Raw genomic sequence first — 27,401 nt, forward strand, 5'->3', positions numbered from 1 at the left:
GAGCAAGAAAAGGTCTAATTACGGTATATCCTCATGATTCTTTGCTGAAACACTAAATTGTTACGGTCATCAATTCTTCAAACAACCTTCCAGGATAATTTATTTCACTACGGTATGGCAAATGAAAATGATATATACCCTTCCTCTACAAATAAGGCTTCATTGGTAAATTTTTTATTGTTTCATTATATCATCATAAAGGACTTTTGCCAAGTCAGTTTGAATAAACTTGAGATGTCTTCATGCCCATGCCAGGTGTAAGACTTGATGTTCCTGGGTCAGAGCCTAACATCTCCTTTTACAACAGGTGTGTTTATGTATCTCTCAAAAACATTATAAAATTATGTGTAAGTGATTGTAAGTATGGAAGGCCAAGCACCTATCTTTATAATATTTAATCTTTTTTAAAAAAAAAAAGTTTAAAGGAGCTCAATGAATTTACCAATACTTTTTAAAATGGAAAAAAAAACCCACTTTCATATTGTACAAGTTACTGGTAATTCACCGACACAAGCCAAAAGTTAATTTGTATTACTGCAGAACTAGCATTCCAATACATTTTGTTTCATACGTGTAAAGTGATGCATGTCAGTAATTTAATTCTGGCTGTAATGCCTCATTTGATTGGCTAAATTAATTATCTGTATCATATAAATAATTTAATTGCTTATTTCACAATATAATTAAAGACAATACATATTAATCAGCTTGATGTTACCATTAAATTTTACACATTTTAATGTCAGTTTTCAAAATAATGGGCCTTATTTTTTTTTTTTTAATTTGATTGTAGAAAATGAAATTATAAGGAATAAATTTATTATTATCTACCTATTTAACATAAGTATAACATAACTTGGGACATTTTTAATTGTTCAAAACCACTTTGTGATTTATAAAGTGTAAACTGCCCCAAGTTATCATATACAGTTGAACTTCAATATCTTGAACACTGATATCTCGAATACAATGGATATGTCCAAGCGATTTGTAAGTACCAACCACTTATTTTTTTAAGTATTTTACTCTTGATATCCTGAATACTCAGATATCTCAAAGGTTTTAAACAGTCAAATCTAGTTAAAGTTAACGAAGTTTGAGTGGATACGCATAGATAGATAGAAAAATTCATTCCTTAAATATAAAAACATCAGTAATAATTATGGAATTTCAGTGATTGTAGTACATGTATTAACATAAACTAGATCGGTCTCTAATAAACTTTCAAATCATATAAAGGAAAAATTTCAGCTTAATTCTATTATAAACAAAGACAACACATATTCTCTTTTGTTAGTGATATATTTTCTGACAAAAAATTGCATAATAACTAATTTATCACAGCTACATGTATAGGTTAACAACCAGACAGAATTACACATAAGTTCCCATTGCCTCTGAAAGGGGCATACACAAGATGTGGGATCACAATTGTAATATTCTATTTTTCACTTTTTTTGCATATAATGATTAACTTGGGCATTTCCAATGCTTCACAGAAATCTGAATGTAGTTTAGTTACAAGTGAGTTATGGAGTTGGAATTCATTGTTTGTAAATAAAGCTCAAGCCTTGTTTTTGTTTACATAGATGTTATATTTTCATTCAAATCTTGTTTTGTCTGGCATGCAACATTGTACAACAGGTTATCTTGATTGTCAAAAGTTATTCGTTTTTAAGATAACATAATTTCTTCACAGTACATGATATGTAAAACCAAAACTTAATAAGGAAAGCTTTCTTTACATGCATATGTATAAACAAATAATAAGGAGCTCAGTATCTTTCCATCTATGCAAGCCAAGGCTTTTTCGGTCCACTCTGCTAGCAAAGATGACTTAAAACTTAACCTCCTTTTACATTAAAATCTTGGTCAAGCATTAGAAATACCTAAATTAATCATTAAAAACTGAAAAATAAATTTCATTTTTTCATGCTTAAATTGTTTCTTTGTCCCTTTTAAAACAAATAAATATTTTTATTAAATCATGAAACCAAGATTTATATTGGTAATTAGCCTTAATCCTTTTGGGTTTGGATATAAAATTCCAACCACAATACAAAAACAATTAAATGTTATGGAAATTCCACATATATTGTTAATTGTTTTATAACGCATAATAATACCAAACACTGGTCAATATCTACCCCACATTTGACAGTATCCAATGTTATGCTAGTCATTAAATGTTTTCTATCAAAACTGATAATTTTCTTGTTATTACTATCCTATATGGTAGACGAAAGTTCAAATTAACACAAATCTATGTGTTGATACATGTATTTATAAATACAATGTACTTTTCCAAGTGCTGGTTAAATCAGGAAATCATTTAATTGACACTTATGAAAAACAACAATAAATTTCACTTTAAACATAGCTTTCAATACTACATATATCTCTATGATTATCTAAAGAGAAACAAAGATCATGAGATACATGTTCTAGTGAAATCTTATCTCCGAAAAACTGACCAGTAAGGTATTGTGAACAATAACGTTTTGTCTGATCTTGACTTGTACTGACATTACACTTGTGCATGGGTCATACATAATTTAAGCAAATTTGATGGTTAGTGAAAATGTACATTCTCATGATCATTTTCAGAATTGATTCAAATAAATCATAATTTCATCTTTAAATTAATGGAGAATCTTCTATACCTAAACATATGTACAAACATTCAGCCTAATATTGACAACTACTGTAAAATCATTTTTATTTGTGAGGGTCAATGTTCGTGGGTAGCCAAAATTTTCCCGGTCAGTGGGGACGTAATTTCATTGGTAGTGTAATCGGGATAAATTTTAATAAATATTAAACAAATAATTGTGTATAGGTTCGTTGGCAAGGGTTACCCACAAATGCCATAAACATTGGTCCCCACCAAACAATGATGATTCCATGGTATTAGAACAAGAGGCCTGAGGTTCAATGTAGTCATGGCATAATCATCTTCAGAATGCATCAGGTTTGAGTTGTAAACCAGTGTCAACCAGTACCACGGTCATTGCAGCAGAAGTTCATATGACAATGAAACTGTACAAAACTAATCTAAATGTAATACAGAGATTTTTGCGTCACTTCACCCTGCCAACAGTTTGAGGGCACGCACTGCTGGAATGATCTGGTCCATTCTTTGAATATCTGAAACATTGAAAGGTTTTGGTTGAATATCATCTCCCAGTATCACCTGTCATTAAAAAATATCTTCTGGAAAGCATGCATGCTAAATTCTACATTATCATAGTTTATATTAAAACCATATTTATGAAAAGCTAATTTTCTGGCCTCAAAACACTCATACAAATTTTCAATACCATCACCAAAACAAGAGGCCCATGGGGCCACATCGCTCACCTGAGCAACAATGGGCGTTCAAAAGATATTGTGCCATATGGTCCCTCGGTAGAAAAACAAAAAATAAATATTGTAAAGTATTCGAATTTTACACTTTTTTTGTATACATGTAATCTTTGACATTGTACCTTCATGAAATACTATTTTTTACCAGAATAAGAAAATTCTACGCAAGATATAAAACTAAACATTTGGTAGAGGTATACTGTTAAGTTGTTAACTTCCAAATCCCTATATTTTCGTTCTGCCCCCCCCCCCCCCCCCCCACTTTGTAAAGCGATCAAAATATATGAGTGCATATAGTTACATTTTTTTCATCAACTACTCAGTACTTACTAGTTATTGTTTTAAAAAAAAATAATAGTTATTGTTTTTTATTTTAAAAACCCTACATGTATAGATGTGAAGAAGAAAATTGTACCTCAATGTGCTCAATTTCTCAAATTAAAAACATTCAAAAATTTTATTTGTCTTCTCCATTACAATTAAATGATTGTTATTTACTTCGCGTACAAACCAGGATAATTTTCCGCTGTGATATTCTTAGGAATAGCGATAATTACTTTATCCCCGCAACAGAAATGTGTCAGAAATATGGAAACTGTTTTGAAGATGTCGTTTTTATTTACTCGTGTCTGAAAAACTATCAAAATTGATGTAGATTTCACATTATTTATTGTATAAAGAGAGGGAGAGTAGATATATACAGAAAACTGTGGAATCATTAAATTTCGTGGGGGCCAGTTTTCGTGGATGACTTAAATTTTACAGATTCGTGGGGACGTAATTTCGTGTTTTCATATATATCTACAAAAGGGAATATGACTTTATTACCCTAATTCATCAATTCGTGAAGGATGTTATTTCGTGGATGAGAGGTACCCAAGAATTCCACGAAAAATGAGCCACCACGAAATCTAATGATTTCACAGTATCATTATTTTATTTTGTTTGTACAAGTATTTAACATACTCTAATTCATAGAGATTTTCTAATGTTCAACCAAAATTTCAGCGTCAATTGTAGAATTATAAGCAAGATACAGAGCTCACAGTTCGCCTAGGTTTGATTCATATTTTGTTCACATGAGTTTATTACATTCAGCTTATGATTTTTAACTTGGTATTTCCTATTCAGCATTTAAAATGGAAAAAAAGAATGGCCTAAGATTTTATATTCTTTTATTCACTCAATACCAGTTCACTGGTATTTGAGGTTCAAAATCAGTTTATACAAATGTACACAAACACAGTGAAGGATCACATGTACAGTAGGAGTAATAATGACGAAAAAATGTTAAGTTTACAATACAATAAGATGTTAAAGTTGGTTTCTGAACGAACAGACTTTGAAAATTTTCTCAATAAATATTGACAAATTTTTTACTTTTTTAATCTTTAGTTTTTAAGATCTGTGTACAAACATAGAATTGTGAGCAAATCTCTGTATCTTGCTTATAATTTGAAGCTTAACACTCAAATATGGTTAGTTATTAGAAATTGAAAACAATTAAACACAAGAAACATTCACTATAACAAATAAAGAACACAATTTATTTTTTCGAAATGAATCATATAGATACATGTATATACCTACATATTTCCGTCAGCAATGTCAAACTTTATTTAAATTGAATAAACTCGAGAAAATGCCGAGCATTGCAACAAAACCTATTGCATTAATCTACCATTACGCAAAAGATAATGCCGATCGAATTACCGGTAGAATGAATTGTATTTCATTATTTTTTAATACATCAGATTTTGCTTAATTTGCGCAGGTAAACAGTTAACTGTTTGATTTACCAAAGTCTCTGTTTGATTTGATACGTAAAAATCACGAAATAATACAGACGATTGTTCCCAGGTTACAAGCAGAAATAATGAAAACGAAACGAAAATCGGAACAAGCTAACACCAACGTCATGTGTGAAAACTGTCAACGCATTGAAATATTTAGCCTCAATTTCCTTCACAAAATCGGCAACGATATATTTTGCATGTTTCAAAAATTTCCCTTCATACGCGAACTGTTGCACAACAAGCAAATTCATCATAGTCAGATCGACCCTTTTTCGTATAATGTCATGGCTGCTTTAAACAAAGTGTATGGAATACGAGTCTAGGTAAAATGGGTATGCAAACCCGGGCCGTGGCAAAATAAAAGCCAAGGCAGATCGACAATCGTCAATTCCAAATACGCATTATTTTGCAGCAATATTTACAGCGAATACAAATATACTAGTCCATCAAATATCCTGATATTTTAATGAGATTGGCAGATTAATATCTGCCAATCTTTGTTTTGCCCAGACCAAGTCTTGCCTACCCATTTTACCGGATGCCGGATTACCGGATGCCGAGCCCGAAGCTATTAAACTGATTGAAACACCCATTTCCTTTATTATTATTTTCGTAATAACTCAAATTTGACACAGAATTAGCACTTAATTTTTGCAATTTATATTTTCCTTCCCATATGGATAATTTATGCTAAACTACGTTGAATTGGAATCAGTAGTTCTTGAGAAGAAGATTTTTAAAAATGCACCCCCCTTTTTCTACAGTTTCAAGGTTTTCTCCGCTTTGAATACAGATCGGACTTTTATTTTTGCAATTTATATTCGCCCTCACATAAGGATGCTTTGTGCCAAATTTGGTTGAAATTGGATAAGCGGTTTTAGAGAAGAAGTTCAAAATGTAAAAAGTTTACAGACGGACAGACAGACAGACGGACAGACGGACGACGGACAAAATGTGATCAGAATAGCTCACTTGAGCTTTCAGCTCAGGTGAGCTAAAAATTAAATATCTTTAAAAATGGTGGAATTCAAAGATAAAAAGAAAACTCATAATACAAATGTATATATGATGGTTTTTACTCCATTCATTATGTAAAAAAAATCACCTAAAATCTCAAACAGTTTCCTGACAATTTCTTGAAATGCTGGGAAGAAACCACTGTGTTCCTCAAGACGTCGTATAACTCTGAAACACATGGATATAAGGTATAAATAAATGAAAATGTATTTTGCTAAATGGGAAAGTAATTTAATACATGCATAATGCAATTTTCAAATTCATGCTGGGCTGTTCTTTGTCAATACATGTACATGTATAATTCTTCTATTGATCTACTTTAACTAAGGAAAAATGAAATAAAAATCAATGCTCAATTTAAACATTGAATGACAAAAGCACGACTTTTAATTTCATGTGGGGCATATGTAAATCCAAAAATACATCAAGTACTATTTTGATATTCCAAACATTAATGTGAACATAAAAGAACAATGATAACATTCAATAGAGCTTTGATGTATGAGCATCTACATCATGTAGCATTATCCAGTTCTTATATTTCATGCCAAGTTTATGGCCATGATCAACTTATGGTAATTCGAAACGACTCCACCCAGCAAATGACATTTAAAACTGTCTGCGAAATGGTAGAAGGCTGTCCTGTAGACTTACAGGACTACAGGAGCTTCTTGGTCGTTGTGCGACATGACAGTGACATAATAATTAGTCCTTGACATTTGGTGCTTACCCCTCAAGGTCTTCGGTCTGTAGTAGAGACTTCAGCTGTTTGGAGGTAGTGTTCCTGTAGGTTTGACACAGATGGCCTACAGCATCTACTATCTCTGAGGACTTGGCATCTGGATCTGTCATACAGTGTAAAAAAAACCCCATGTAGCATCACACATATTCACACAAGGGAAACTCCTCTGAGTCAGTCAATAGATGACTGAAATGGCATGAAAATTATTCATGAAATTTAGAAAAAAAAATGTATTATGTTTACTTTACAAATTATTTAAAAAAAAAATCTTAACAGAGTTTACAACAAATTCAAATTCAATTTTAATTTATAACCAGACTTTTGACCTGCCTAACACAATTAGATCCACCTTAGTTTCCTCTTAGCAGTTTTTTGATACATGCAAACTTTTTTATTGCATGTGTTGATATTTCTAAATTTCAAAAGTCTTATATATTGTAATTGATATTGTTAATTACATGTACTTATCAGAATCAGAAACCCTTATTACTTATGTAAGCTAGTACATAAAAATATGTGCTATCAAATATACGCAAAAAAGACCACGCACAATGCTACCGCCTTTTGGTTCTAAATCTACCTCTTTTTCACCACTGGAGGTTAACATGTATGCTCTTACCAAGTCCGAGCAGATTCCGTAGAGTATTTAGGACGTTGTGAACCTCGCCCAATTTTGTGTAGATGTCATTCATTCTTGGAAAAACCCCCGACACCGAAGGAACATCGAACAAAGTCTGGAAGTGCTGCACGATGTTCTCCAAAACTGTACGGGATGGGTGCTCCTTTCCATCCTGAATTAAAGAGGTAAGTAATAAGTCAAGAAATTGTAAAACACATGGATGAAATGCAACCTGATAAACATAGAAATGGGAAGAAAGGGGGGGGGGGGGTTGGTCAATCAGACGTTACCTTTCCAAATGGTATTACAGATCATTGTTGGCTTTAGTACATTTCAGGTCTCTCAGTCTTTAGAGATTTCAAAATATGTTCTTATACAACACATGTACCCCAGTACATGTACTACTAATGGGCAAGAAAATACTATGTATGAACAAAATAGTTTACATGAGAATTATCAAAACCAAAATTCTCTCAAGACCCGTACATGATTCATTTGTGAATTTCCACCGAGCTGACGAGATGGGAAAAAATGATCTTTTGGTAAAGAATTTAATTCATGCATTTAAAAAAAACATTTTTGTTATGTACTAAACGATTATAAAACTATAAGTCATATAGTGTGAGGAACCATAACAGATGTCAGATATAAAATTTAGTTAATGCTGCACCTTCTCCCGGATAATCCCATCATCATATACTATCTTATCCACCGCCGAAATAATCTGGGTCATCGATGGATCACCACTCATGCGGATCTTCAGCCATGGGGCCACTCTCTCACCAAGTCTGTTTATGGAAATTTGTAACTCCTGAAAAATAGGTTCCATGATTAAGCACTGGTTAAACTTTTTGAGAGCAACATTCACATAACAAGATAAAGAAAGGAAAAAAAAAACCATAAAGGTGAATAAAGACGTAAAGGTGAATAACACAATTTATGAAAACATTTTGAGAGAAATATCTATTACTGATACATGAAAGGTCTCAAAATTGCAGAATATCTCCCAAATGTTGATACATTTTATTAAGTATATATCATTTAACACAATGTACATATTGCTACATCTAAGACAGTGACTTGAATCAAGAGCTTGTTAATCTGTTAGCAATTGGTAATACTGTACATTTAAGACTATTACCAGTTACTAAATATGTGTTTTGTTTGCGTAGTCTGATAGATCATTACACTCCAGCTAAAAAATGAGTTCAACATTCTGTAAATTAAAATTAACTTGATATATTTAGCACTGAATGAAATTTGCATGAAAAATAAACATTACAGTCAAAATTCTTGGATTTAAAGCAATTAGAAATTATAATAGGTGGCAAAACTTTTTGAACCTTGTCAATAGAAACTTTATTTCCCCACATAAAAAATACATGTATTTACTTATTTTATGCAAAATCTATTACAAAAAACTTATGTTTTTCTCTAAGTTGAAGCTAATTTTATCACATATTTTGTTTTTTAATAATCCTATGCAAATTAATGATGATCAGGATTATAAACAGGTCGAAATAAAATATTATTATGCACTGTAATTTCACCTTGAGAATGTTACTTTGATATATACTAGTATAACCTTAAAGGTCTAATTCTAATGCAAACATATTCCATAACCCTGACGGGAAATACATTACATGTAAATTTCATGCATTTCCAAATTATCTCCATAGATCATCAATTTGGGTCAGACCGAATGTAAATGAAATTCAGGTCAAATAAAAAATGCAAAACTTCAGTGACAAGGCAATATTATGAGCCATTAACAATGTAAACCGTGACCTTTTCGATATTCTATAGATGACGTAAATCATCAGCAAGTATCCGATTCGACTGTCACTGATACCAGCCTGTATTAGGAAACCTCGCCTTTATTTAGGTCTAAGGACTGTCACCAAATCTAGAAATTAATTACACTCCCACCTTAGCTTTAAAACATAATTATCATGTTCGCTCCAAGCTATGAATCTCCGGAAATGATATGTATAAAAAAAGGCCTGATATAATGTATGATGTAATGTTAATGAATGGCAGAGATGCATTATTCATCAACAAAGCCCTTCCAAAGTACACAATTTTCATTAAATTTTGATGCATGGACTTTAATGACATATGATGAATGAACCTTTTATATTCGTGGTGGTGAATTTTAACCAGCTTTACTCCAACGAGCACATTAATGTCTTGAAGCAGTTCCGGAAATATCAGCTCTCCTGGCATTTTATTTTCTCATTAAAGTCTATTAGGCCATTTTTTGTTCTTTTATAGCTTTGTAACGTCATGTTTTGTCCATTATGGCTTTATTTCTACTAGATCTCCAAATCATTCTGAATACACATTAACATGGTTATAAATCAGTACACAGTTATATGACACAACTTTTAAACCTAATTGGATTTATGTAATCACTAATTAATTAATTACATTCACAGGCATACCAACATTCATTTTGTTTATTACCGGTACTCAAAAGGAAGGAGTAAGTAGTGCACTTTTTGGAGGTCTATTTTACCATTGTAATCAAATGTGAATGACCCAGCTTGTACTAAAACAATACACCATTTATGTAAATTGTCCTTTTAATTTGTTCATTGTAAAATACATTGTCATGAACTCCTGTCGGCAAGACGGAAAAAAGTGTACTGCACGCATGTCATCCAGAACGCTGACATTTTACTGATGTATTGCCGTCTAAATTTTCAAAGAAATTAGGTTGTTGCCTTGGCATTCAGTCCCTCTATAAGGTAGAGGTTGGTCATTCATCACAGCCATCACTTTTTAACCTCAGAATATTTTGATATAAATTCCTGTGAGAAGACATTAGCATGTCCCCAAGACAGGCGTACTGTAGTCAGCTGACATTTATCATTCACGGAGAAAGGGAATTTCAATTTTTAATGAAAACCAACTTGTCGCCAAAACGCACAGGCCATGAATAATAATGGCCAGAGAGTAACTGCGCGAGTGACTCAATTGATGTTTGGTTAATCGGTTTTGACCTTTATTCCTATTCGGATGGAAAAAAAAAATTCTTTAAAATTGTTTGACAGTTTTTGAAATATGTTAAAGATATTTTAATTTTTAAGTAAGTAATTCACACTTCTTCTTTCGCAATGGCTATGTGAAAGCCATGTTGTTTCTTTTTATAATTAAGTTTGTCAGTTAGTTGACACTTTTACTTTCATGAGCTAGCAATAGAACTCTAGGAATGTACACAATTTATAAATTTTTTTTGGATGCTTTGAATATTATTTAATTGTGTAAGCATCATAAAAAAACTTTTTTTGGACATTTTTATGCAAATATATATTTCAACATGATTATGGATTTTGAATAAAAATTCTTCAGTCATAAAAAACTTGTTTGATAACTGGTTTTTAGTGTCCATAAAAAATTATTATCAATAAACTGTTGTGCTGGTAAGCAAATTGTAAAAAAAAAAAAAAAAAAATTGCCACAAGTCACTCATTAAATACTTGGGATGATAATAAATATGGTGTGAGAAAAAAATGAGATACATGCAGTACAGAATGAAATTATGAAATTTTATCAAAAGTGTCTGTAGAGTAAGGGCAAACAATGATTTAATTTAAGCTCCATATTTATGATCCCAATATGATTTATGTCATGGCTTCCTTAATATGTCAGGACAGAGATGATTCTAATCATCATTAGAGAATTTCCAAGAACTACAGATGGAGTCAATGACCACATTCATCATTTTTTCATAATGAACAAGCAGGGATTTAGAAATAATTGAGATGAGTGCAGATGGTACATTAGAAAGGACAGTTATACAATGTTTATATTTTTTCATGAATGAATCTTCACTTATACAGATTCCCTTACAATATATCATTTACCATTACTGGTACATGTACTACAGAATCATTAGATTTAACAAGTGATTCAACATCTAAGCATTTTAAGGGTAACGGTACCACTAACTCACATAATACTCTAAATACCATCCATTATTTTGGAATCTATGAAAATCTGTCCCCCAAAATTATAAAAAATGGCAATCAATTAGAAAATTAGCCCCTGCAAATTTAACTGAAGTCACAGTATCTGAAATGTTTAGAAATTATACTGATTCATTATCTTGTACGTATTTTTATATTTCAATTAAAATCTGCAGTTCACTCTTTTGTCATTGTCAAGAGTTAAGGAATACTGTAAAATAGAACATTTCTCTGTGTTTTTCATTATGCTAATTGCAGATGAGAACATCATGAAATAGAGGTAGCAAACTCATTTTTTCAAAGAGATAATTTACAGGTACCTGTAAGTTAGTACGATGGGAAACTTTTTTCTCATATATACCGGTATGAAGTGTACATTCAATTAAAGAACCTCACATTTATCGAAATATCTTTTAAGAACATGTTAAAGAGCAAAAATTTCCATTTCTGCATAACTTCTCAACAGGTCAATGGGGGTTCTATTTTTGAAGTCATGATTAAGAGTATCACATTAGCCTATAGTTTGACTGATGCATTATTAGTACCCATCATTTCGAGCAATGAATTTCTCAAACATTTAAAATATTTGAAAATTAATTCATTAAAACACTGATCAATTTACTGATCAAAGTACTCGAAAAATTGTGTTTAACTTCATTTTTTTGAAAAAGTTTGTTCAATAACTTAGATGCCAATCCTAAGTATTGATATATTCAGAGTCAGATTATAAATTGAGCTATCAATAAAAATTGTTACAGCATGACAGAGTATTTACAATCAGGTATTTAATGAAAATCTTTTTACAAACAGAATTTTTTGATAATTTCAATCTCAGAGATCCTATAATTAATAATCTGTCTACTGATATTTTCATGAAATTGTTAATTCAATTTTAACCATGAAGTATAGTGTAAAAAAAAAAAAAAAGGGTGAAAGAAATATGTAATCTGTAAGTGATCTTCCACTGCTTCTGCAGTAACAAATTTTCAGGTTTTTTTTTTCATTTTCTGATTCTAATTTCTCATTTGAAGAAAACAATCAAATTATCTGACTCTTCATCTGTAAGAGATGAGAGAATTCCATTTCTTTTCTGTAATTTTTTTACTGATCAAGTAAAAACTTAAGATACATGCACGAGGGTTGATATAAAAGTAATGTCACAAATGCGATAAAATCGTGAAAAATCTGCATAAAGTGACAAAAATTTGTGCTTTGAGATATCTACCTAGTTCAATTCAGACCTGAAAATTTTAATGCATTATTATAAAAATTTCTGATGATAATACATTCTGTAGAGCGTGAGGAAAAGGATAAGGATCTCTAGATCTTTATCGTTCTGGTAAAATTTTGTAATTTAAGATTCTATATAAATTCGTCACGATGCTCTATGTTACATTTTTTTTCATAAAATAACTAATTAATCTTTTTGTAATTGATGGAGCAGTATATTGGATTATGTAATGCAAGATCAGTTTGTCAAGGTCTCTTCAAGAAGTCATGAACGTAGCTTTATAATATAGCCATTGACGTAAGAACGCAGCTTTAATTTTCCTTCAGAGCGTCTTCTATCTAATTTATTTATTAACATGACTTATGCCTTTATTAGGTATTGGAGCCATGTTAAAGGTACCCTGTTCACTCGTTCTCAATTTTAGGTTGATATATCAATTACAGTACATTTTCTAGTGATTTCTATCCATCGAAGCAAAAAATGCATTGTTTAACTATTCGCATGTCCAGCCTTTTTATCCCTTGATCTAGAGACAAAGGGCATTGGTTAGATATCTGAAGTGGATGATAACGGTCCGTAATTTTTCAAAAAGTTAGAAAAAAATTATAATATATCTGTTTTAAAATATTGTGTTGTTTTAGGATTTTTGAAATTTTCAAGCATGTAATTTATTCATATATACAAACCTTAAAAGAAGATGTAAATTCATGACATGGCAAAGTCACGTATATATATCATGCTATAAAACATTGATATCTTGTTAAGAGTTCAATGAAAATTAAAAATTTGAATTTGAATTTTGATAAGGAAAATTTTGATGTATCATTCTATACAACACAGCGCCAGTGAAAAGCGCAGTGCATAATGTGACATTACTTTTGGATCAACCCTTGTATATAGCATACTTTATATCTTAGAACACTAGAACATTATAAGACTGAAAGTCTTCATAGCAAATTATACATTAAAGTCCTTTTCTCAATAAATGTATAGCAAACAGTGCTTACAGAAATAAATACATATATTCCTGTATTTTATATTAGTTTTGCCAACAGCTATAAAGTCTATTTAATAAAAAGTCCTCCTAGCTACATTGGTCCTTCAGAACAGCTTTAAAACCCCAACAGATTACTGGTACACCACCCCAAATGTAGGAATAGCCAATATTACCTGCAGGCTATCCTGGTCTTGTTTCCAACACTGAAGCTTGGCTACTGTTCTCTGAAGGGATTTCTCTGTCAAAACGTTTTTCTTCTTGGAAGGACTGAGTAATCTCCCTTGCTGGTCCTCCTCATCTTGGCATATATCTTGGACACAGCGGCAAAACTAGGAGAAAGACAAAATATGTATGATATATATGTATTAAACTCTTTGTTGTTGAGCATGCCCACATCAGGCAAAAAATTGATTTATTACAACACATTGTGTCAAATGCTACACATCTCCTTTATCCGTAATGTTGATAAACTGGATATGGTACATACATATAATTATTGAAAGGGTTTAATTCTTGATCTTCCTCTTAAAGTGTTTAATTTCATTGTTTTTCTAAAAGTGTTTAATTTCATCGGTTTTTTTTTCAAAGGAAAAATAAGTCCATTTTTAAATTTATTCAAACTGAGTTATTCCCCTTCTCATATCTTCAGAGATTTTAAAATGACTCTCCAAATATTTATAATTATTTGGACAGTCATTTTAAGATCTCTGTTTTTAAACACCTGTATCTACACCTAAGGATTAATGAACATGCACTTAATGAACAAGACATCTGTATAGTGATACCCCCACTCTGATATGAATATACAAAATAAGCAGTCAACATTTAACAAGAAGTTGACATCAAATTTGTTAAAAAATGACTCCAATTATATGGCATGCCTAAAAAAGAGTGCCTTAAAATTTCAAACATCTGCGAATCATAGTTACTGGGAAATCTTTGACAAAAAATTAGTTAGACAGACAACAGACACACAGACAGACAGACAGACACACAAGGGTAAAACAACACCCCCAACCTCCGGAGCAGGGTATAATAATTGCAACTAAAACCATAAATATTTCCACAAATTATGTAAGATAAGCAGAAAACTGAAGGGCAACCCTTGCAAGAGAGCTTATTTCTAAGCATGTAGCAAGAATGTACAGAAAGAAGAACTATGTACCTTATTGCATACATCAAATTATTTATCCAGTAATGAATAATATTAAGGTAACAGCATTAAATGATAACAATGGATTTAATATACACCATCTTGATACACGAGACTATACACAAATGTACCTGCTCATATCTCTGAGAGGTTTCGAGATACTCTTTCTGTTTCTGTAACAAAGGAATGACTTCCTCAAGGTCCTCTGCATCAGTTTCGGTGCATATGTCCTGAAAACAGTTCAGCCCATAATTACATTTGTAAAAAAAAGAAATCTCGATTTTTAGAAAATAGCAGGTCAATGTTTTATTATTTGAAATCAACGTGCCCTGCGGCAGTTGTGCAGGGTAATAATGTGTACTTCTGACGATTTTTTTTAAATGTCTAAAGGTACTTTAATTCATAAATATGCATCATTGATTTTTGTCCCCCCAGAAAATCTTGTTCCGTAATGACACACATCCTTCGTCTTGTTACCCAAGGGCATGTCATTACCTTTGTTATTAACCACAAAATCATTAAAAGAAGGTGGTGATAGGAAAATACTTGTCATGTCAGACCTCTCAATGAATGATTTTTAAACTTCGTTAAGTCAGAAAACAAAAAAAAAACTGATGTGCACTATCACTCGTAATTATATATGTAATGACATTAACAAGGAACTCTAATGATTAGAGATCAATTATTGTAACCAAACCGCCACATCCCTGAGGTCTAAAGGATATGAATGGAAATACACCATCCTATTTTATAAAAATTTCAACACTGACAAAATTATTGAAAATGAATTCTGCAAAGATACAATGAGACTTACTGGCAATCCATATAGAAATTATATTATGTACTAGTATGCATGTATATCAAAATCTAAATTTAATTAGAGTATTGTATGTGTATGAGACTGATAAAAGTTTCACGTGGGAAAAGTTCTGCATACAGGCTCAATATTCTATATTTCTAAAAGATATGAATTTCTAGCATATGTTTGACTTGAAAATGACAGAAAAAAATTCAATTGGGGGGAAAAATATCAACTTTTTTAATGCTACAGCTATTTCTGAAAATAAAAGGTCCTGCAGTATTTGAACTCTGGACGAGTGGGTTGGTAGATCGAAGCTGTACCCATTGTGTCACAGAGATAGACATCAAAATTTGGCGATATAAACTGTGTGTTAAAATTGCCACGTTGTGATGTACTGTCATAAAAAGGAGAAGTCATGGGCTGTCAAGAATCCTTAATGAGAAAATCAGTTTGACTGACTTTAATGCTAAAAAAAGCTAAATGCTAATGCTAAAGTCCCATCCATGTTAAAGGAGGGGGTTTACGGGTTCTGTTCATAAGCATTCTTGGGGACACATCTTTAATTTGATTAAAATGCATTGCAAAGTTTGAAATAATGTGCCAGACAGGATCCAACACTCCACACTGAGAGCCACTGGGAGTCAGTTAAGGCAACTTACCATTAACAGTCAATTTTCAATGACAAAAAACACAGCTCACTCTTCTCAGAGGGGAGCTCACTGTCAGTTGAGAAGTTCAAGAACCAACTCTGTATTACTTCTTACCCTGAGGTGCTGCCTGCAGAAATCTAAAGGGAGGTAATCCAGGTCCTCTAGTTTGGTACTGTACTTCTTTTTCAGTCTATAGGGATCTTTATTTGGTTTTTCTCCAGGTATGCTACAAACATCAAAAGTAAGCATTTCAGTATCTTATACACTTGCAACCCCCTGAAATTTCAAACATAAAAAAGCATAGCACACTGGGTTTTCTTTTAAGTAAACTGTATCCATAATCCATTTGTCAACCCTGAATTTGTGAACAATACCTATCCAGAGAAATGGAGTACCCTATAATGGCCTATATGCAATATTCTGCAAGAAAATGTCTCAAGTTCACAAGCTGGTATTTTTTCCCTAAATTATCAATAAATCTGCTACAGTTATTGCAAAGATCCAAGAGATGCCACGGACATTGATCTCCACTATACCATTTACGTCATCAGTAAATTATCAGATCAGAAATACGTATTTGTCTCGCACTGATCATGAAAGTACAACTTCAAACCTTAAAAAGATTTAAAACCATGTCAATTTCACGTGTTAGTTCCAGTCAAAACGATGTGTATTGCCTCAAATGTTTATTTTTAAGAGATCAATTGCGACTGTTCCTAGGACCTCCTTAGCACATTTTCACTGTGTGTTTTTACATAAAATATATAATGTGTAATAGTAATAATCATATTAAAATGCCCTTAAAATACAGTACTGTACTAGGAATATGATTCCAAGACATTTAATAAATAAGTGAAGAATATATATTAAAAATCCAAAGAAAAAGTCTGTCATCTGCATGTGATTCCTTTGATCGATACACATGTAAATATTACTAACAAAACCGTTGGGGTTACACGGAACAACCGTCAAAATGACTTAAATTGTCTCCCTATAGAAGAAGCAATCTGTAGAAATACTGGGCTGTTAGTAGAATAGAAATAAAGTTCTTGTTTTTATGAATGTTGCAGGATAACCTCCTCGGTCTCAAAATGTTGTTTGAAACATAAAAGCCTCAGCTTTTATATTTCAAAACAACATTTCTCAACCTCAGGGACATTCTGCAACAATCACGAAAACTCATACATTATTTTTTAATCAAAATCCAAATGTTTTTCATGATCACAATCTAATTTATTTTGATTCTCTCATTCCAATACAAACCTGATGTTATGGACAGCCAATAATTTTTCCAGTTTTTTCATCCTTTGTTGGGCCACTCGGTAGTCTTGTAACTGAGGTCTAAAGAAACAGTGGTATAAGAATTTCTTTTTTTTATTTTTGTTGTTGTGTTTTACTTACCAATTACAAAAATAAAAACAATCGACATGTGAATAGATGAAGAGGTAGTACTTCATGCCTCAGTTTACCCTGTAGACAAATTTATTTTCAATCCTGTTATTTTTGCTGTTCTACACCTGCAAACGGTTTCGCCTCACCTTAAATTTGCCCATACACAGTTAGAAATAGATACTGTATTAGTTAGCACAGTCATTAAAAATGGCTTTGATAGCTTATTTCTAAACTTGCCGGCTAAAAACAATAGCATAAGGGGCGAAAATAAAATGGGTGCACATTTCCCTGTTTACAGCATATAAAGTAATGAAAGACAATGAACACAATGAAATAAAGTGGCCTTACCTGGAACCTGCATCTAGTCTGATTAGTTCCCTGTCATTCTCCAGCTGCTTGATCTTGTCTTGGGCTTTCCTTAACTGCTTCTCATAAGTCTATAATGATGAAGAGAACATTGAACTCTGATTCCATGATGCATATTGAAATTGAATGCCCTTTCTCTCTCTCCTCTCTCTCTCCTCTCTCTCTCTCTCTCTCTCTCTCTCTCTCTCTCTCTCTCTCTAAATTTGTATTTTGCAACCTCTACCTTTACACAATTATAACAAAATAAACAATAACATGCATAACATTTTTTATAGTTGAAGAGAAGGGGGATTATCAAATAAATTAAACAAAATTTACCCGACAGAAACAGTAACAGTTCTATCATATGGGATAAGCAAAAGAAAAGGAGTGTGTGATAACTAACAACTAAATTTGATTACATATACATCAATATGTGTATTTGTTCACTGATGATACCTGACATATTTTACAATAAAACATTTGCTGGACTCACCCTAACTAAAGATTTCATGTTATTGGATGGCTCTGTCTGAAGGGAGAAAATTGACTGGTCCTCGTCATCAAAATCACGAGATTCACCAAGCTCTGCTGACCTAAAATGTTTGTTTTAGAAATCAATATTTTTAAAAAAAAAAGAAAAAAGAAAGAAATAAAGAAAAAGATTGGACAAGAAAAAGATAAAGCTGACATTTTCAATTGAAAGAAAATAAATGAATAAATGTTCATGAATATTAAATGCATCAATCCACCAAATATATAATAAATGTACATGTATATGGTAAACAAAAAAATTATGTTCTTGAATACATGATTGAAAATTGCAAAGAAATATTTCTCTTTCTATGAAAAGGTTACCCTTTACTATTATCATGTTATTAAAATTCATATTAGCAGTTTTCATAACTAATTTGAAAACATGACGTACATAATGAGTATCTAAGATGACACATCACACCTTTCAGTAATATCCAATATACTATAATCAACAAATTGGAAATTCTCAAACTGTAAATTTTCTCTAATAGTTCTAGACTCAACAAATACACAACAAGAAAGCTGATAGATATGAACTGGATAATGAGATATTGAACTTTAATCTGAAAGGTAGAATTAATAACCCTGACCTTAGCTCAATGTCCTAAGCTCCTGTTATTAACCGCTGGATGACTTTAGAATCTGTGACTAACACAGTGGTGACTAATGCGAGACAAATTATATTGACATAACATTCGGAGAATGTCAGAGTGGAATCTGGCCACAGGCTCGATTGAATACTAACCAAGGTATTAGCTTTTACCTCTGAGTAATATTGGGATTGTCTTGTAATCCTGAATAACTAAAAAGGCCAAATGTAGGATGTACCTGGAGAGTTCACAACAGATGTTGAATCGTTATTTTTATTGTCAGTTTGATTCTAAGGTGTTGCCATGTTTTTTGTTTACATAGGTAATACAGTGGTAAAAGTTTCACTTGAATGTTGTTTGTTTATGTACTTTCATAGTTATTAATGAACATTACGTAAAAGTTTCTATTGGCTTTCACAAACGCTTTTAAAAAATGGAATTTATTTACAACACAGAATTGGCACAACTCATGCCCCTTTAATGTCTCAATTCTCAATGTCTCAATTTTAATTCTTGGTCCATTGAGTCTGCAATATCATTACTTAGCACCAGTGCATGTTTAGAACAATGTAATATAAAATGGAATAATTGCATTTCCAATACACTTTGTAAATCTTCCAATAAATCTCCATCTGGCAAAAGAAGGCTATTATACATGTAGATCTATATTAATACTTGCATTTAGTATCATAAAAATGAATAGGAAATATACATAAAGATGCTTACTTATAAAATTCAATCTGTTTTTGTAAGCCTAGTACTTGTTTTTCATATGCATCAATAATATCTAATAACCTGAAAAGAACAAAACAAAGCTTTTTAAGCTGCATGAAATGATGAATGATTAGAAGGGAGAAATCTGCATTCTAGAGTAAAGCACACAACAAACGATGAATCAACATCAAAATATCTGTTTTTATCTTCTTCATCAAGTATTCAGTGGAATCTTTCAAAAGTAGAGAAATCTTTTCAAAAAAAGAAGTTTTTGTTTAAAAATATATTTCATGAAGAGCCATGAAAATTTCGAGGTAATATCTTTTAAGGTATTCTGTGAAGAATTTGTGTCAAGTTAACAATTCATTATAAAATTTCATGTTGTTACCAGAACAGTGATTATTCAGTGAACTCATTTCTTTTGAAAAGATTTGAATTGATATCTCCCATGACACTGGGATACTCAATCGCAATACTTGCCAAAAAAGCTTTAAGTATGAATGCAATGAAAGGTTTATAAGTTTGGGTGTGAGATTTGAGGGAGAAAATGTTACAGAAAAACTGTCGAGCTATTCTCAGCACTCGAGTAGGCTCACTCACTTCTCATCCATCACGCTGTGAGCTCGAGCTGTCCGCTTCTTGAACTCCTGAAACACCTGACTCTGTCTGTTTGCTCGCTTATCCTCCTGCAATGAGATATCAATGGCACATTTTTAAAACAATGACCCTTTTTAAAATACAGTTGAACACTGATATTTTGAATAAAATCAATATGTCAAATCGATTTGCAAGTCCCAACTACCTATTTTCTAAGTACTCAACCCTCGATATCTCAAATACTCGGATATCTCAAAGTTTTTAAACAGTCCCATCTAGTTTGAGATAACGAAGATTGACTGTACAAGGTACTGACTTATACACGTATTAAGTATACACAGCAATAAACAGTACCTCCTCTGCCATTTTCTGGAGCTTGGTTTTAAGTCGCTCTATTTCCTTCTCCTGACTTTGACACCTCTGGGTCAGTTGTTTACATTTGGCATGCATCGCTTTCTTTGTATTGACCAGTTTCTCCTCTTCCACCAGTATAGACCCTTCCTCCTCTTCAAGCTCCTGTAAAAATAATACCTTTTATCAATATACAAAATCAATCAGCCCAAAAACAATTCTTTTTATCTTAATCAATGTATTGCCATTTCTTAATCAAGTTCAAAATTCATAAAACATATTCCTTATCTATGTTAAAGAGGAAAAGCTTCTATAAAAAGTCCCTTTTTACTCAAAAATACAAAATTCAGCTATTTTTGTCCTTTTCATATAATTTATCTCATCAATTATCATATTACCACTCCAATATATACAGATAAAAAAACTTGTTCTATACAATAATGTAAAAAAAATTTAAAATACATTTACTGGAATTCATTATTCAAATACACGTGTGCATGTCAATATATAATCATATTATTCAGTCTTGACCCTAAAAGATCATTAGTGATTGGTTTACAACACACTTTTCAGAAGTGATTGAGAGTTTGGTAGGACAAGGTTACTTGCCTGACAGTACTATAAATAAATACCGGTATGACTTAAATATCTTATTTTGGAAGTCAAGTAGAAAAGAATTATTATTTCATTATTAGACTCTTTATATTCACCTGCACTCGTGATCTTGAGCTTTCAAGTAACACTTGCAATTCTTTCATTCTTCCATGATACTTTGATGTTAAATTAGTCTGCTTTTCCAGATCCTCCCTGTAAAGTCCATAGTTGAGGTAACAAAGATAACTTTTACAACATGTATTAATTCCAATAATCATGACTTCTTTAAAATATGAATTAATTAAATTCTAGTCATAATGAGCTATATTGGTTGGCTGAAACTTTTAAATTATATCTTTTTAAACCTGTTTTTCCTAAATTACACAATATATGACCTACCAGGAAAATCCCAAACAAATCAATCAAATTTAAATTTTTAACAATGTAATGTCATTGTTGAGAGAAAAATTTGTTGCCAAGGTGAAATAAAAATCAATATTTTTTTCATGCACCACTGGATCAGGTAAATACTGTGACATAGATTACATGTGCAGATCCAGAAATTTTTCCCCGAAGGGAGGAAGATGAGGGTTGTTAACAATTTTTTTTTTGGGGGGGGGAGGGAGGGGAGGGTGTGTGTCCAGTTTGAGACCTATTTCAAATACCTTTACCTTATGGATTTCAGAAGTTTTAATTTTCCTGGGTGGAGTGGGGGGAGAGGGGTAGTTCCAAAGCCTGAATTCCCCTCTGGATCCCCGCATTGATTATCTGGTAGTTTTATAGGCAGGATATTTTACAGGGAAATAACTTGATTTTTTATTCATTGTGAGTTTGTGTAAGTTGAATATCGAGTTGAGTTATCCCCCTTTGCAAATCTGAATCTAAAAAGGTAAGGCATTGACTGCCAAATCAAAGGCAAAAGAGACATAACTCAAACAAAATAATCATTTGAAAATTATCAAATAATCTGAATTAACAGCTTTACTTGAGTTTGTTGTTGGTGATGATCAAGTCCTGAATTAGAGTTTGTCTGTGATCACAGTCTGCAACAAGGGAGAGAACATTGTCTCGTAGTGCTTTACTCATGGCTGAATCCAGGCACACAGTTCTGCCTAAAATGTAAAAGAAATTCCCTTCATTTATTTTAATTTTTAATAATGAAACAAATTTTACTAAAGGACATATTACAACATTTAAATAAAAAATAATGAGTACTCAAAAATGTATTGTCAGTTTTTTTAAAAAGAGAAATGAATTATAAATCATTTATGAAGATCCAATGTCTTTTTAAAATTAATAAAAATATTTGCTACTGCATATTACAAAGTGCAGCAAAACGTTAATTGGCAAAGCCCATCTTGCAAAGTGAGGCTTAATGGTAACAAGTACATGAAAGTATGTATAAGAAAATCAGTGAGAAAGTTTAATCAGGGGAACTAACAGCTAAAAAAAAATCGAGCTGATGGGCACCGCCATATTGGCAGTCATTTTGTTTGACAAAAGTAACTCGATCATAAAATGATTGGTGCTTTTTTGATGTTTATTGCCTCTAACTTGTATCAAAAACTTTCCAAGATTTCAATCTTAAGTAAATTAGATTTTTAAATATCAACAATGCAAGCGATATACATGTATGTTATACATGTCTTATCAAAACATTTGATTAAAAAAAAAATGACACAAACACAAAAAAAACATTATTAAGAGGAACCAACCTTTACGATACTGAATAAAGAAGTAAATTTTTAATTCATGGACATTTGGAATTAATAAGTATATTGAAAGAAGAGAGAATAATTCTCAGAATCACTTTCATTCAGCTCAGATATATCCAAAAACAAAACTTGTTTTACATAATTATGAAATCATAATTGTATACAGAGCATTTGACCAGTGTTTGAAATAACTGTCTGTATGGCCGCCCGAGACACATAACTTTTGGCACAGACAAACAAATTTGTTTGTACGAATGCCAGACTGGACAAGGTGATTTTTTTGAGTGAAGTGTACATAATATTGGGATCAGGGTTTAAGATTTTTTAACTGATTACATCCTAGTCACACTATGGCTTAATTTCCATGTATGGTTATATAAGAACAGTCAATACAAGAGTTTAATTTACATGTACGTAGAATATGCTTTAAAGCAAGGTAGAGTCCCCAGACATGCTACGAAATAATTTAGGACTATCAGCCTTGAAAAGAAAGGTGGATGAGAACAACCAAATAAAAAAAAAAAAACAAAGTTTATGATGAAACCAAAAAGAAAAACAGATTTTTAAATGTTTTACATGCAAAAAAAATTCATGTATGTTTTACATTCAAATGAAAAAATTAATCAAATGTCAACTTTTTTCTCCGGGTTGGTTGAATTTAACAGGGCTGACAACTTATACTAGCTGTCAGCCCTGAGTGTCTAGCTAGTTTTCTGATAAGTTTAAATCACTGATGTGACATTAAGTTTGAGTTTAAGGGATGATTTGAGTAGGCAGGCAGATCCAACTGTTTAAGGTGGCTCACTACACCGTGAAATATTTTCTAATATCAGCAGAAAATTACTTAATTGTGATAGATATCATAATGGATAAGAAGTATTTAAGTCTAATAGGCCAAAAAATGTGCAATTTTGGACAAAAAAATACATTTTCAAAAATTTAATTTACTTAACATGAACAAAAGCTCCCGACAGATTTTAACTCATGATCTGCGGTTCAGAAGCCCAATACTTTAACCACTTAGCTACGACGATATACAACCGAATCGAACAATATTTACAGTTTAACAAAACATTTAAATCGCCATCTTGTGACGTAGTGTCTTAAAAAGTATAAGTCTGGGTGTAGAGAGGTACCTTAAGTTCAACTTACATTAAAAAATGTCTCAAACTGAGCTTGGCCCAACAGTCACACCATTTACATGTTAATAAAGAGAACATATCAGGTTACTTTGATTAAGAAAGGTACCTGTCATGAGAGCCACATCTGATGGATGCAGTAACTTAATGATGTGTAGTCCATGATTTTTCAGCTTCCTGTTCACTTCTGTCCATTCGTCAACTTCATTCTGAATGACAAAAAAGGCTTATTCACACAATATAAATAAACTTAAAAAGAGTTTGAAAACCTTTATGGAAATAAGCTTATAGGTCTAAAATATTTCATTACCCTGTAATTTATGGTTGCATTAGAATCCATATCTCCTTCATAGGGTGCCTACAACATAGAAAAGTAAATGTCATTTCCAGTATATAAAAGAAACAAATCATTTTTTAGGCTGATAGCAAATAAATTTCTGAATTAAAACTTTTGATCCGTGAGAAATATTACATTATATTAAACTGTCTAGTATATTGCCATATAAATAATACATAGTTGTTTCCTATCATATGGCGGGTTCTATGGTATCGCTGTATTTCTATTTAAGAAAAGTAGCAAGCGCTGAAATTGACATTTATCACGGGATATTTTTAGACATAGTAAACAGAGGCACGCTGAACATCACTGAGGTATTTCAGTGTGCGAAATTAACTATTTTGTACTATAGACAATCGGTCTACAACATTTTCAAAACCTATAGACCTGACTGATTTCCTATAGACCAAAAACAACAACAAATAGTATTCTTTATTTGTATTGTAATTCTATTCAGGGTGAACATGGTGAAATAACCTGATACTTCACAACACAATAGGAACTCTTACTATAGGACATGGTGAAGGGTGCCCGGCTCTAAACCCACACACAGTGACATTGCCTTGTAATGATTATTTTGTAATACCAATCAAGTAAACTCAAATAAAGTAATTAAAGGAAAATAGATATACAAAATACCCTATTCCCTTGAATACTGTAGATAACACGATACAAAAGGAAACAAAAGTGCAGAATCTAAGACAATGTAAGGAAAACTGAACGTCGGTCATGAATTCGAGGTGTGCAGTCTAGGTTCACGACTGCGAAAACTAGAATAATGTATGACTAATCTGGGTTTTTTTTCCCAGGTCTAGCACCTTGTGAATACTTCAGTTTGTCAAAAAATGACATATGCTCTGAATATTGTTTTTGACTTTTAAATAGCACATGGCAATTACATTCTGCTTCTTATCGCAGTGTATTTAAAAAGGTATTGAGTAAAACGTTCAATCGACTAGACGACAGGCTGCGTTCTTTCTATAGACAAGTTGGTCTACAAATATTCGAGTTATTTAATATAGACAGGGCGTATTTTCTATAGATTTTGTCTATCGGTCTACCGTTAATTTCGCACACTGTATTTAATAGAGGAAACTCACAATAACATTTGTTTTTGTAAATATTTCTGTGATGATAGATTTTTCGACATAATGATTTAATTACCGCATTATCATAGGACTGGCTCATACATGTAACTGTGAATTCAATTCTTATGTGTTTTCTCGTATGTGCTTCCCTTCTAAAACTATAAATGATAATGAAAAATTGCACCCAAACTATAAAATCAACAATGCTTTCCATTTAAACCTTTTCATCTGAGCCTGAAGTTGTCAAAAGTTGACTTCTACATGTTAAACAAAATATCATCTGTAATTATTTTGCTATAGACAAAACCGATCATACAAAAAATGAAAAAAGAGATTACGAAAACCAATTTTGGCCAAGAGTACAGGACTTGAATGGCAGCAATGGCTCCTCGGATATAGAGCATCAGAGGGATAATCCATAAAATTCCAGCTGAAGTCAATCAGTAAGATGTATATTGTTCTGATTGCTGTGGTTTAACCTGTTAACCCCCATAATTTTTTCCAGAGATTGATGTTTCATCATAATTTTTATCCCGATAATTTATTTTCGCATGGTATGTTTTTGAATTTTATTTTGGTTTTCGCGCTTTAGCATTTATTTTTTTCTACCAGTATAGGTTTTTCTATGCAAGTCTGTGCAAGTGTCAAACATTGCTAATGCATCTACAATGTATGCTCGATTTTCTAAATGCATGCTTTGAAAGAAAAAATTGTTTGATATTCAACATGCATTCGAATTCAAATAAATTTTATCACAATTTCTCAACTGAATTTCATTTTTTATAAAAATTACCTTTTTTGACGTTTGAATGTCCGCCATATTGTTGCGACGGAGCTTTGATAACTCGTACGTATTTGAGATATTTCACCGACCCATATTTCACGTACAAGTTAATATTTACTTTCGTTTCCGTTGGGAGAGGTATAGAATAGGGTACTTTTTATATCCTATAACCAGGCACTATAACCAGGATGTGCGCATGCGTGAACCAACTTTCCATCGGGATCGGTAAACGATTGGGAGGAAATTCGAAAGCTATTTGGAGGAACTTCGAACTGATATATGTGCAATTTAAAAATGCGATTTTTATATGAAAAATATTATCAGAAGTGATAAAAATGTTATGTACATTAGATTTTACACCAAAAAATTAAATAAATAATTGAGAGAACAATCAAAATCAATGTTACAGGAAAACAACAGGCACTTAGCATCGGAGGGGGGGGGGGGGGGGGTTGGGGGTTGGAATGGGGGCAGGGACAGGGGGACGGGACTGCCCCCCTCCAGCACACGTTTTCTCGCAGCAAATATTTTTCTTGAATATACTTATAAAAAAGTAAATTAACATACAGTTGCACCCCCCCCCCCCAATGTTTTTGGGACCATGTAAAATTTGAAATGAAAGAGAGGAAATAAACTGTGAAATTGAAGTTAAAGGTACACTTAGCCCCCTACCCCCACGGATTAGGATTTTCAATTATTTAAAAAGTATTTTTGAGTTGGTTTTTTTTTTCAAGGCAAGATTGGATGAGTCTGCCCTCAACCCACTTTGCTACGATGCTAGGTGCCTGAACAAAATATCATGGTTTCATTACATACATGTATGCTAGTATAAAGACTTTATGTAAACCAATATTATCTCGTGCATTGTTCCTTT

The 27,401-nt window shown here is 32.1% G+C and overlaps 1 protein-coding gene across 2 annotated transcripts; it reads right to left on the bottom strand.

The window, feature by feature from the left end:
- Positions 1-1,283: 1,283 nt before the first annotated feature.
- On the bottom strand, positions 1,284-26,585 carry LOC105341395 (centrosomal protein of 70 kDa). Of its 2 annotated transcripts, none has more exons than XM_011447916.3 (19): positions 26,537-26,585; positions 24,629-24,676; positions 24,428-24,527; positions 22,450-22,576; positions 21,581-21,677; positions 20,874-21,035; positions 20,523-20,608; positions 19,935-20,003; positions 18,578-18,677; positions 18,085-18,173; positions 17,608-17,685; positions 16,459-16,570; positions 15,024-15,122; positions 13,913-14,068; positions 8,211-8,351; positions 7,541-7,712; positions 6,910-7,024; positions 6,268-6,347; positions 1,284-3,147 (listed from the first exon to the last, which is right to left on the bottom strand). In XM_011447916.3, exons 1-19 carry the CDS (start codon positions 26,561-26,563, stop codon positions 3,086-3,088), a joined length of 1,920 nt encoding a protein of 639 aa, XP_011446218.2. In that variant the 5' UTR covers positions 26,564-26,585; the 3' UTR covers positions 1,284-3,085. The 2 variants fall into 2 exon arrangements, with proteins under 2 accessions (XP_011446218.2, XP_034321077.2); XM_034465186.2 differs by lacking the exon at positions 26,537-26,585 and adding an exon at positions 25,820-25,901.
- Positions 26,586-27,401: the final 816 nt, after the last annotated feature.

The sequence above is a fragment of the Magallana gigas genome, chromosome 5 (genome assembly GCF_963853765.1).
Source record: "Magallana gigas chromosome 5, xbMagGiga1.1, whole genome shotgun sequence".
NCBI classification, from domain to species: Eukaryota; Metazoa; Mollusca; class Bivalvia; order Ostreida; family Ostreidae; genus Magallana; species Magallana gigas.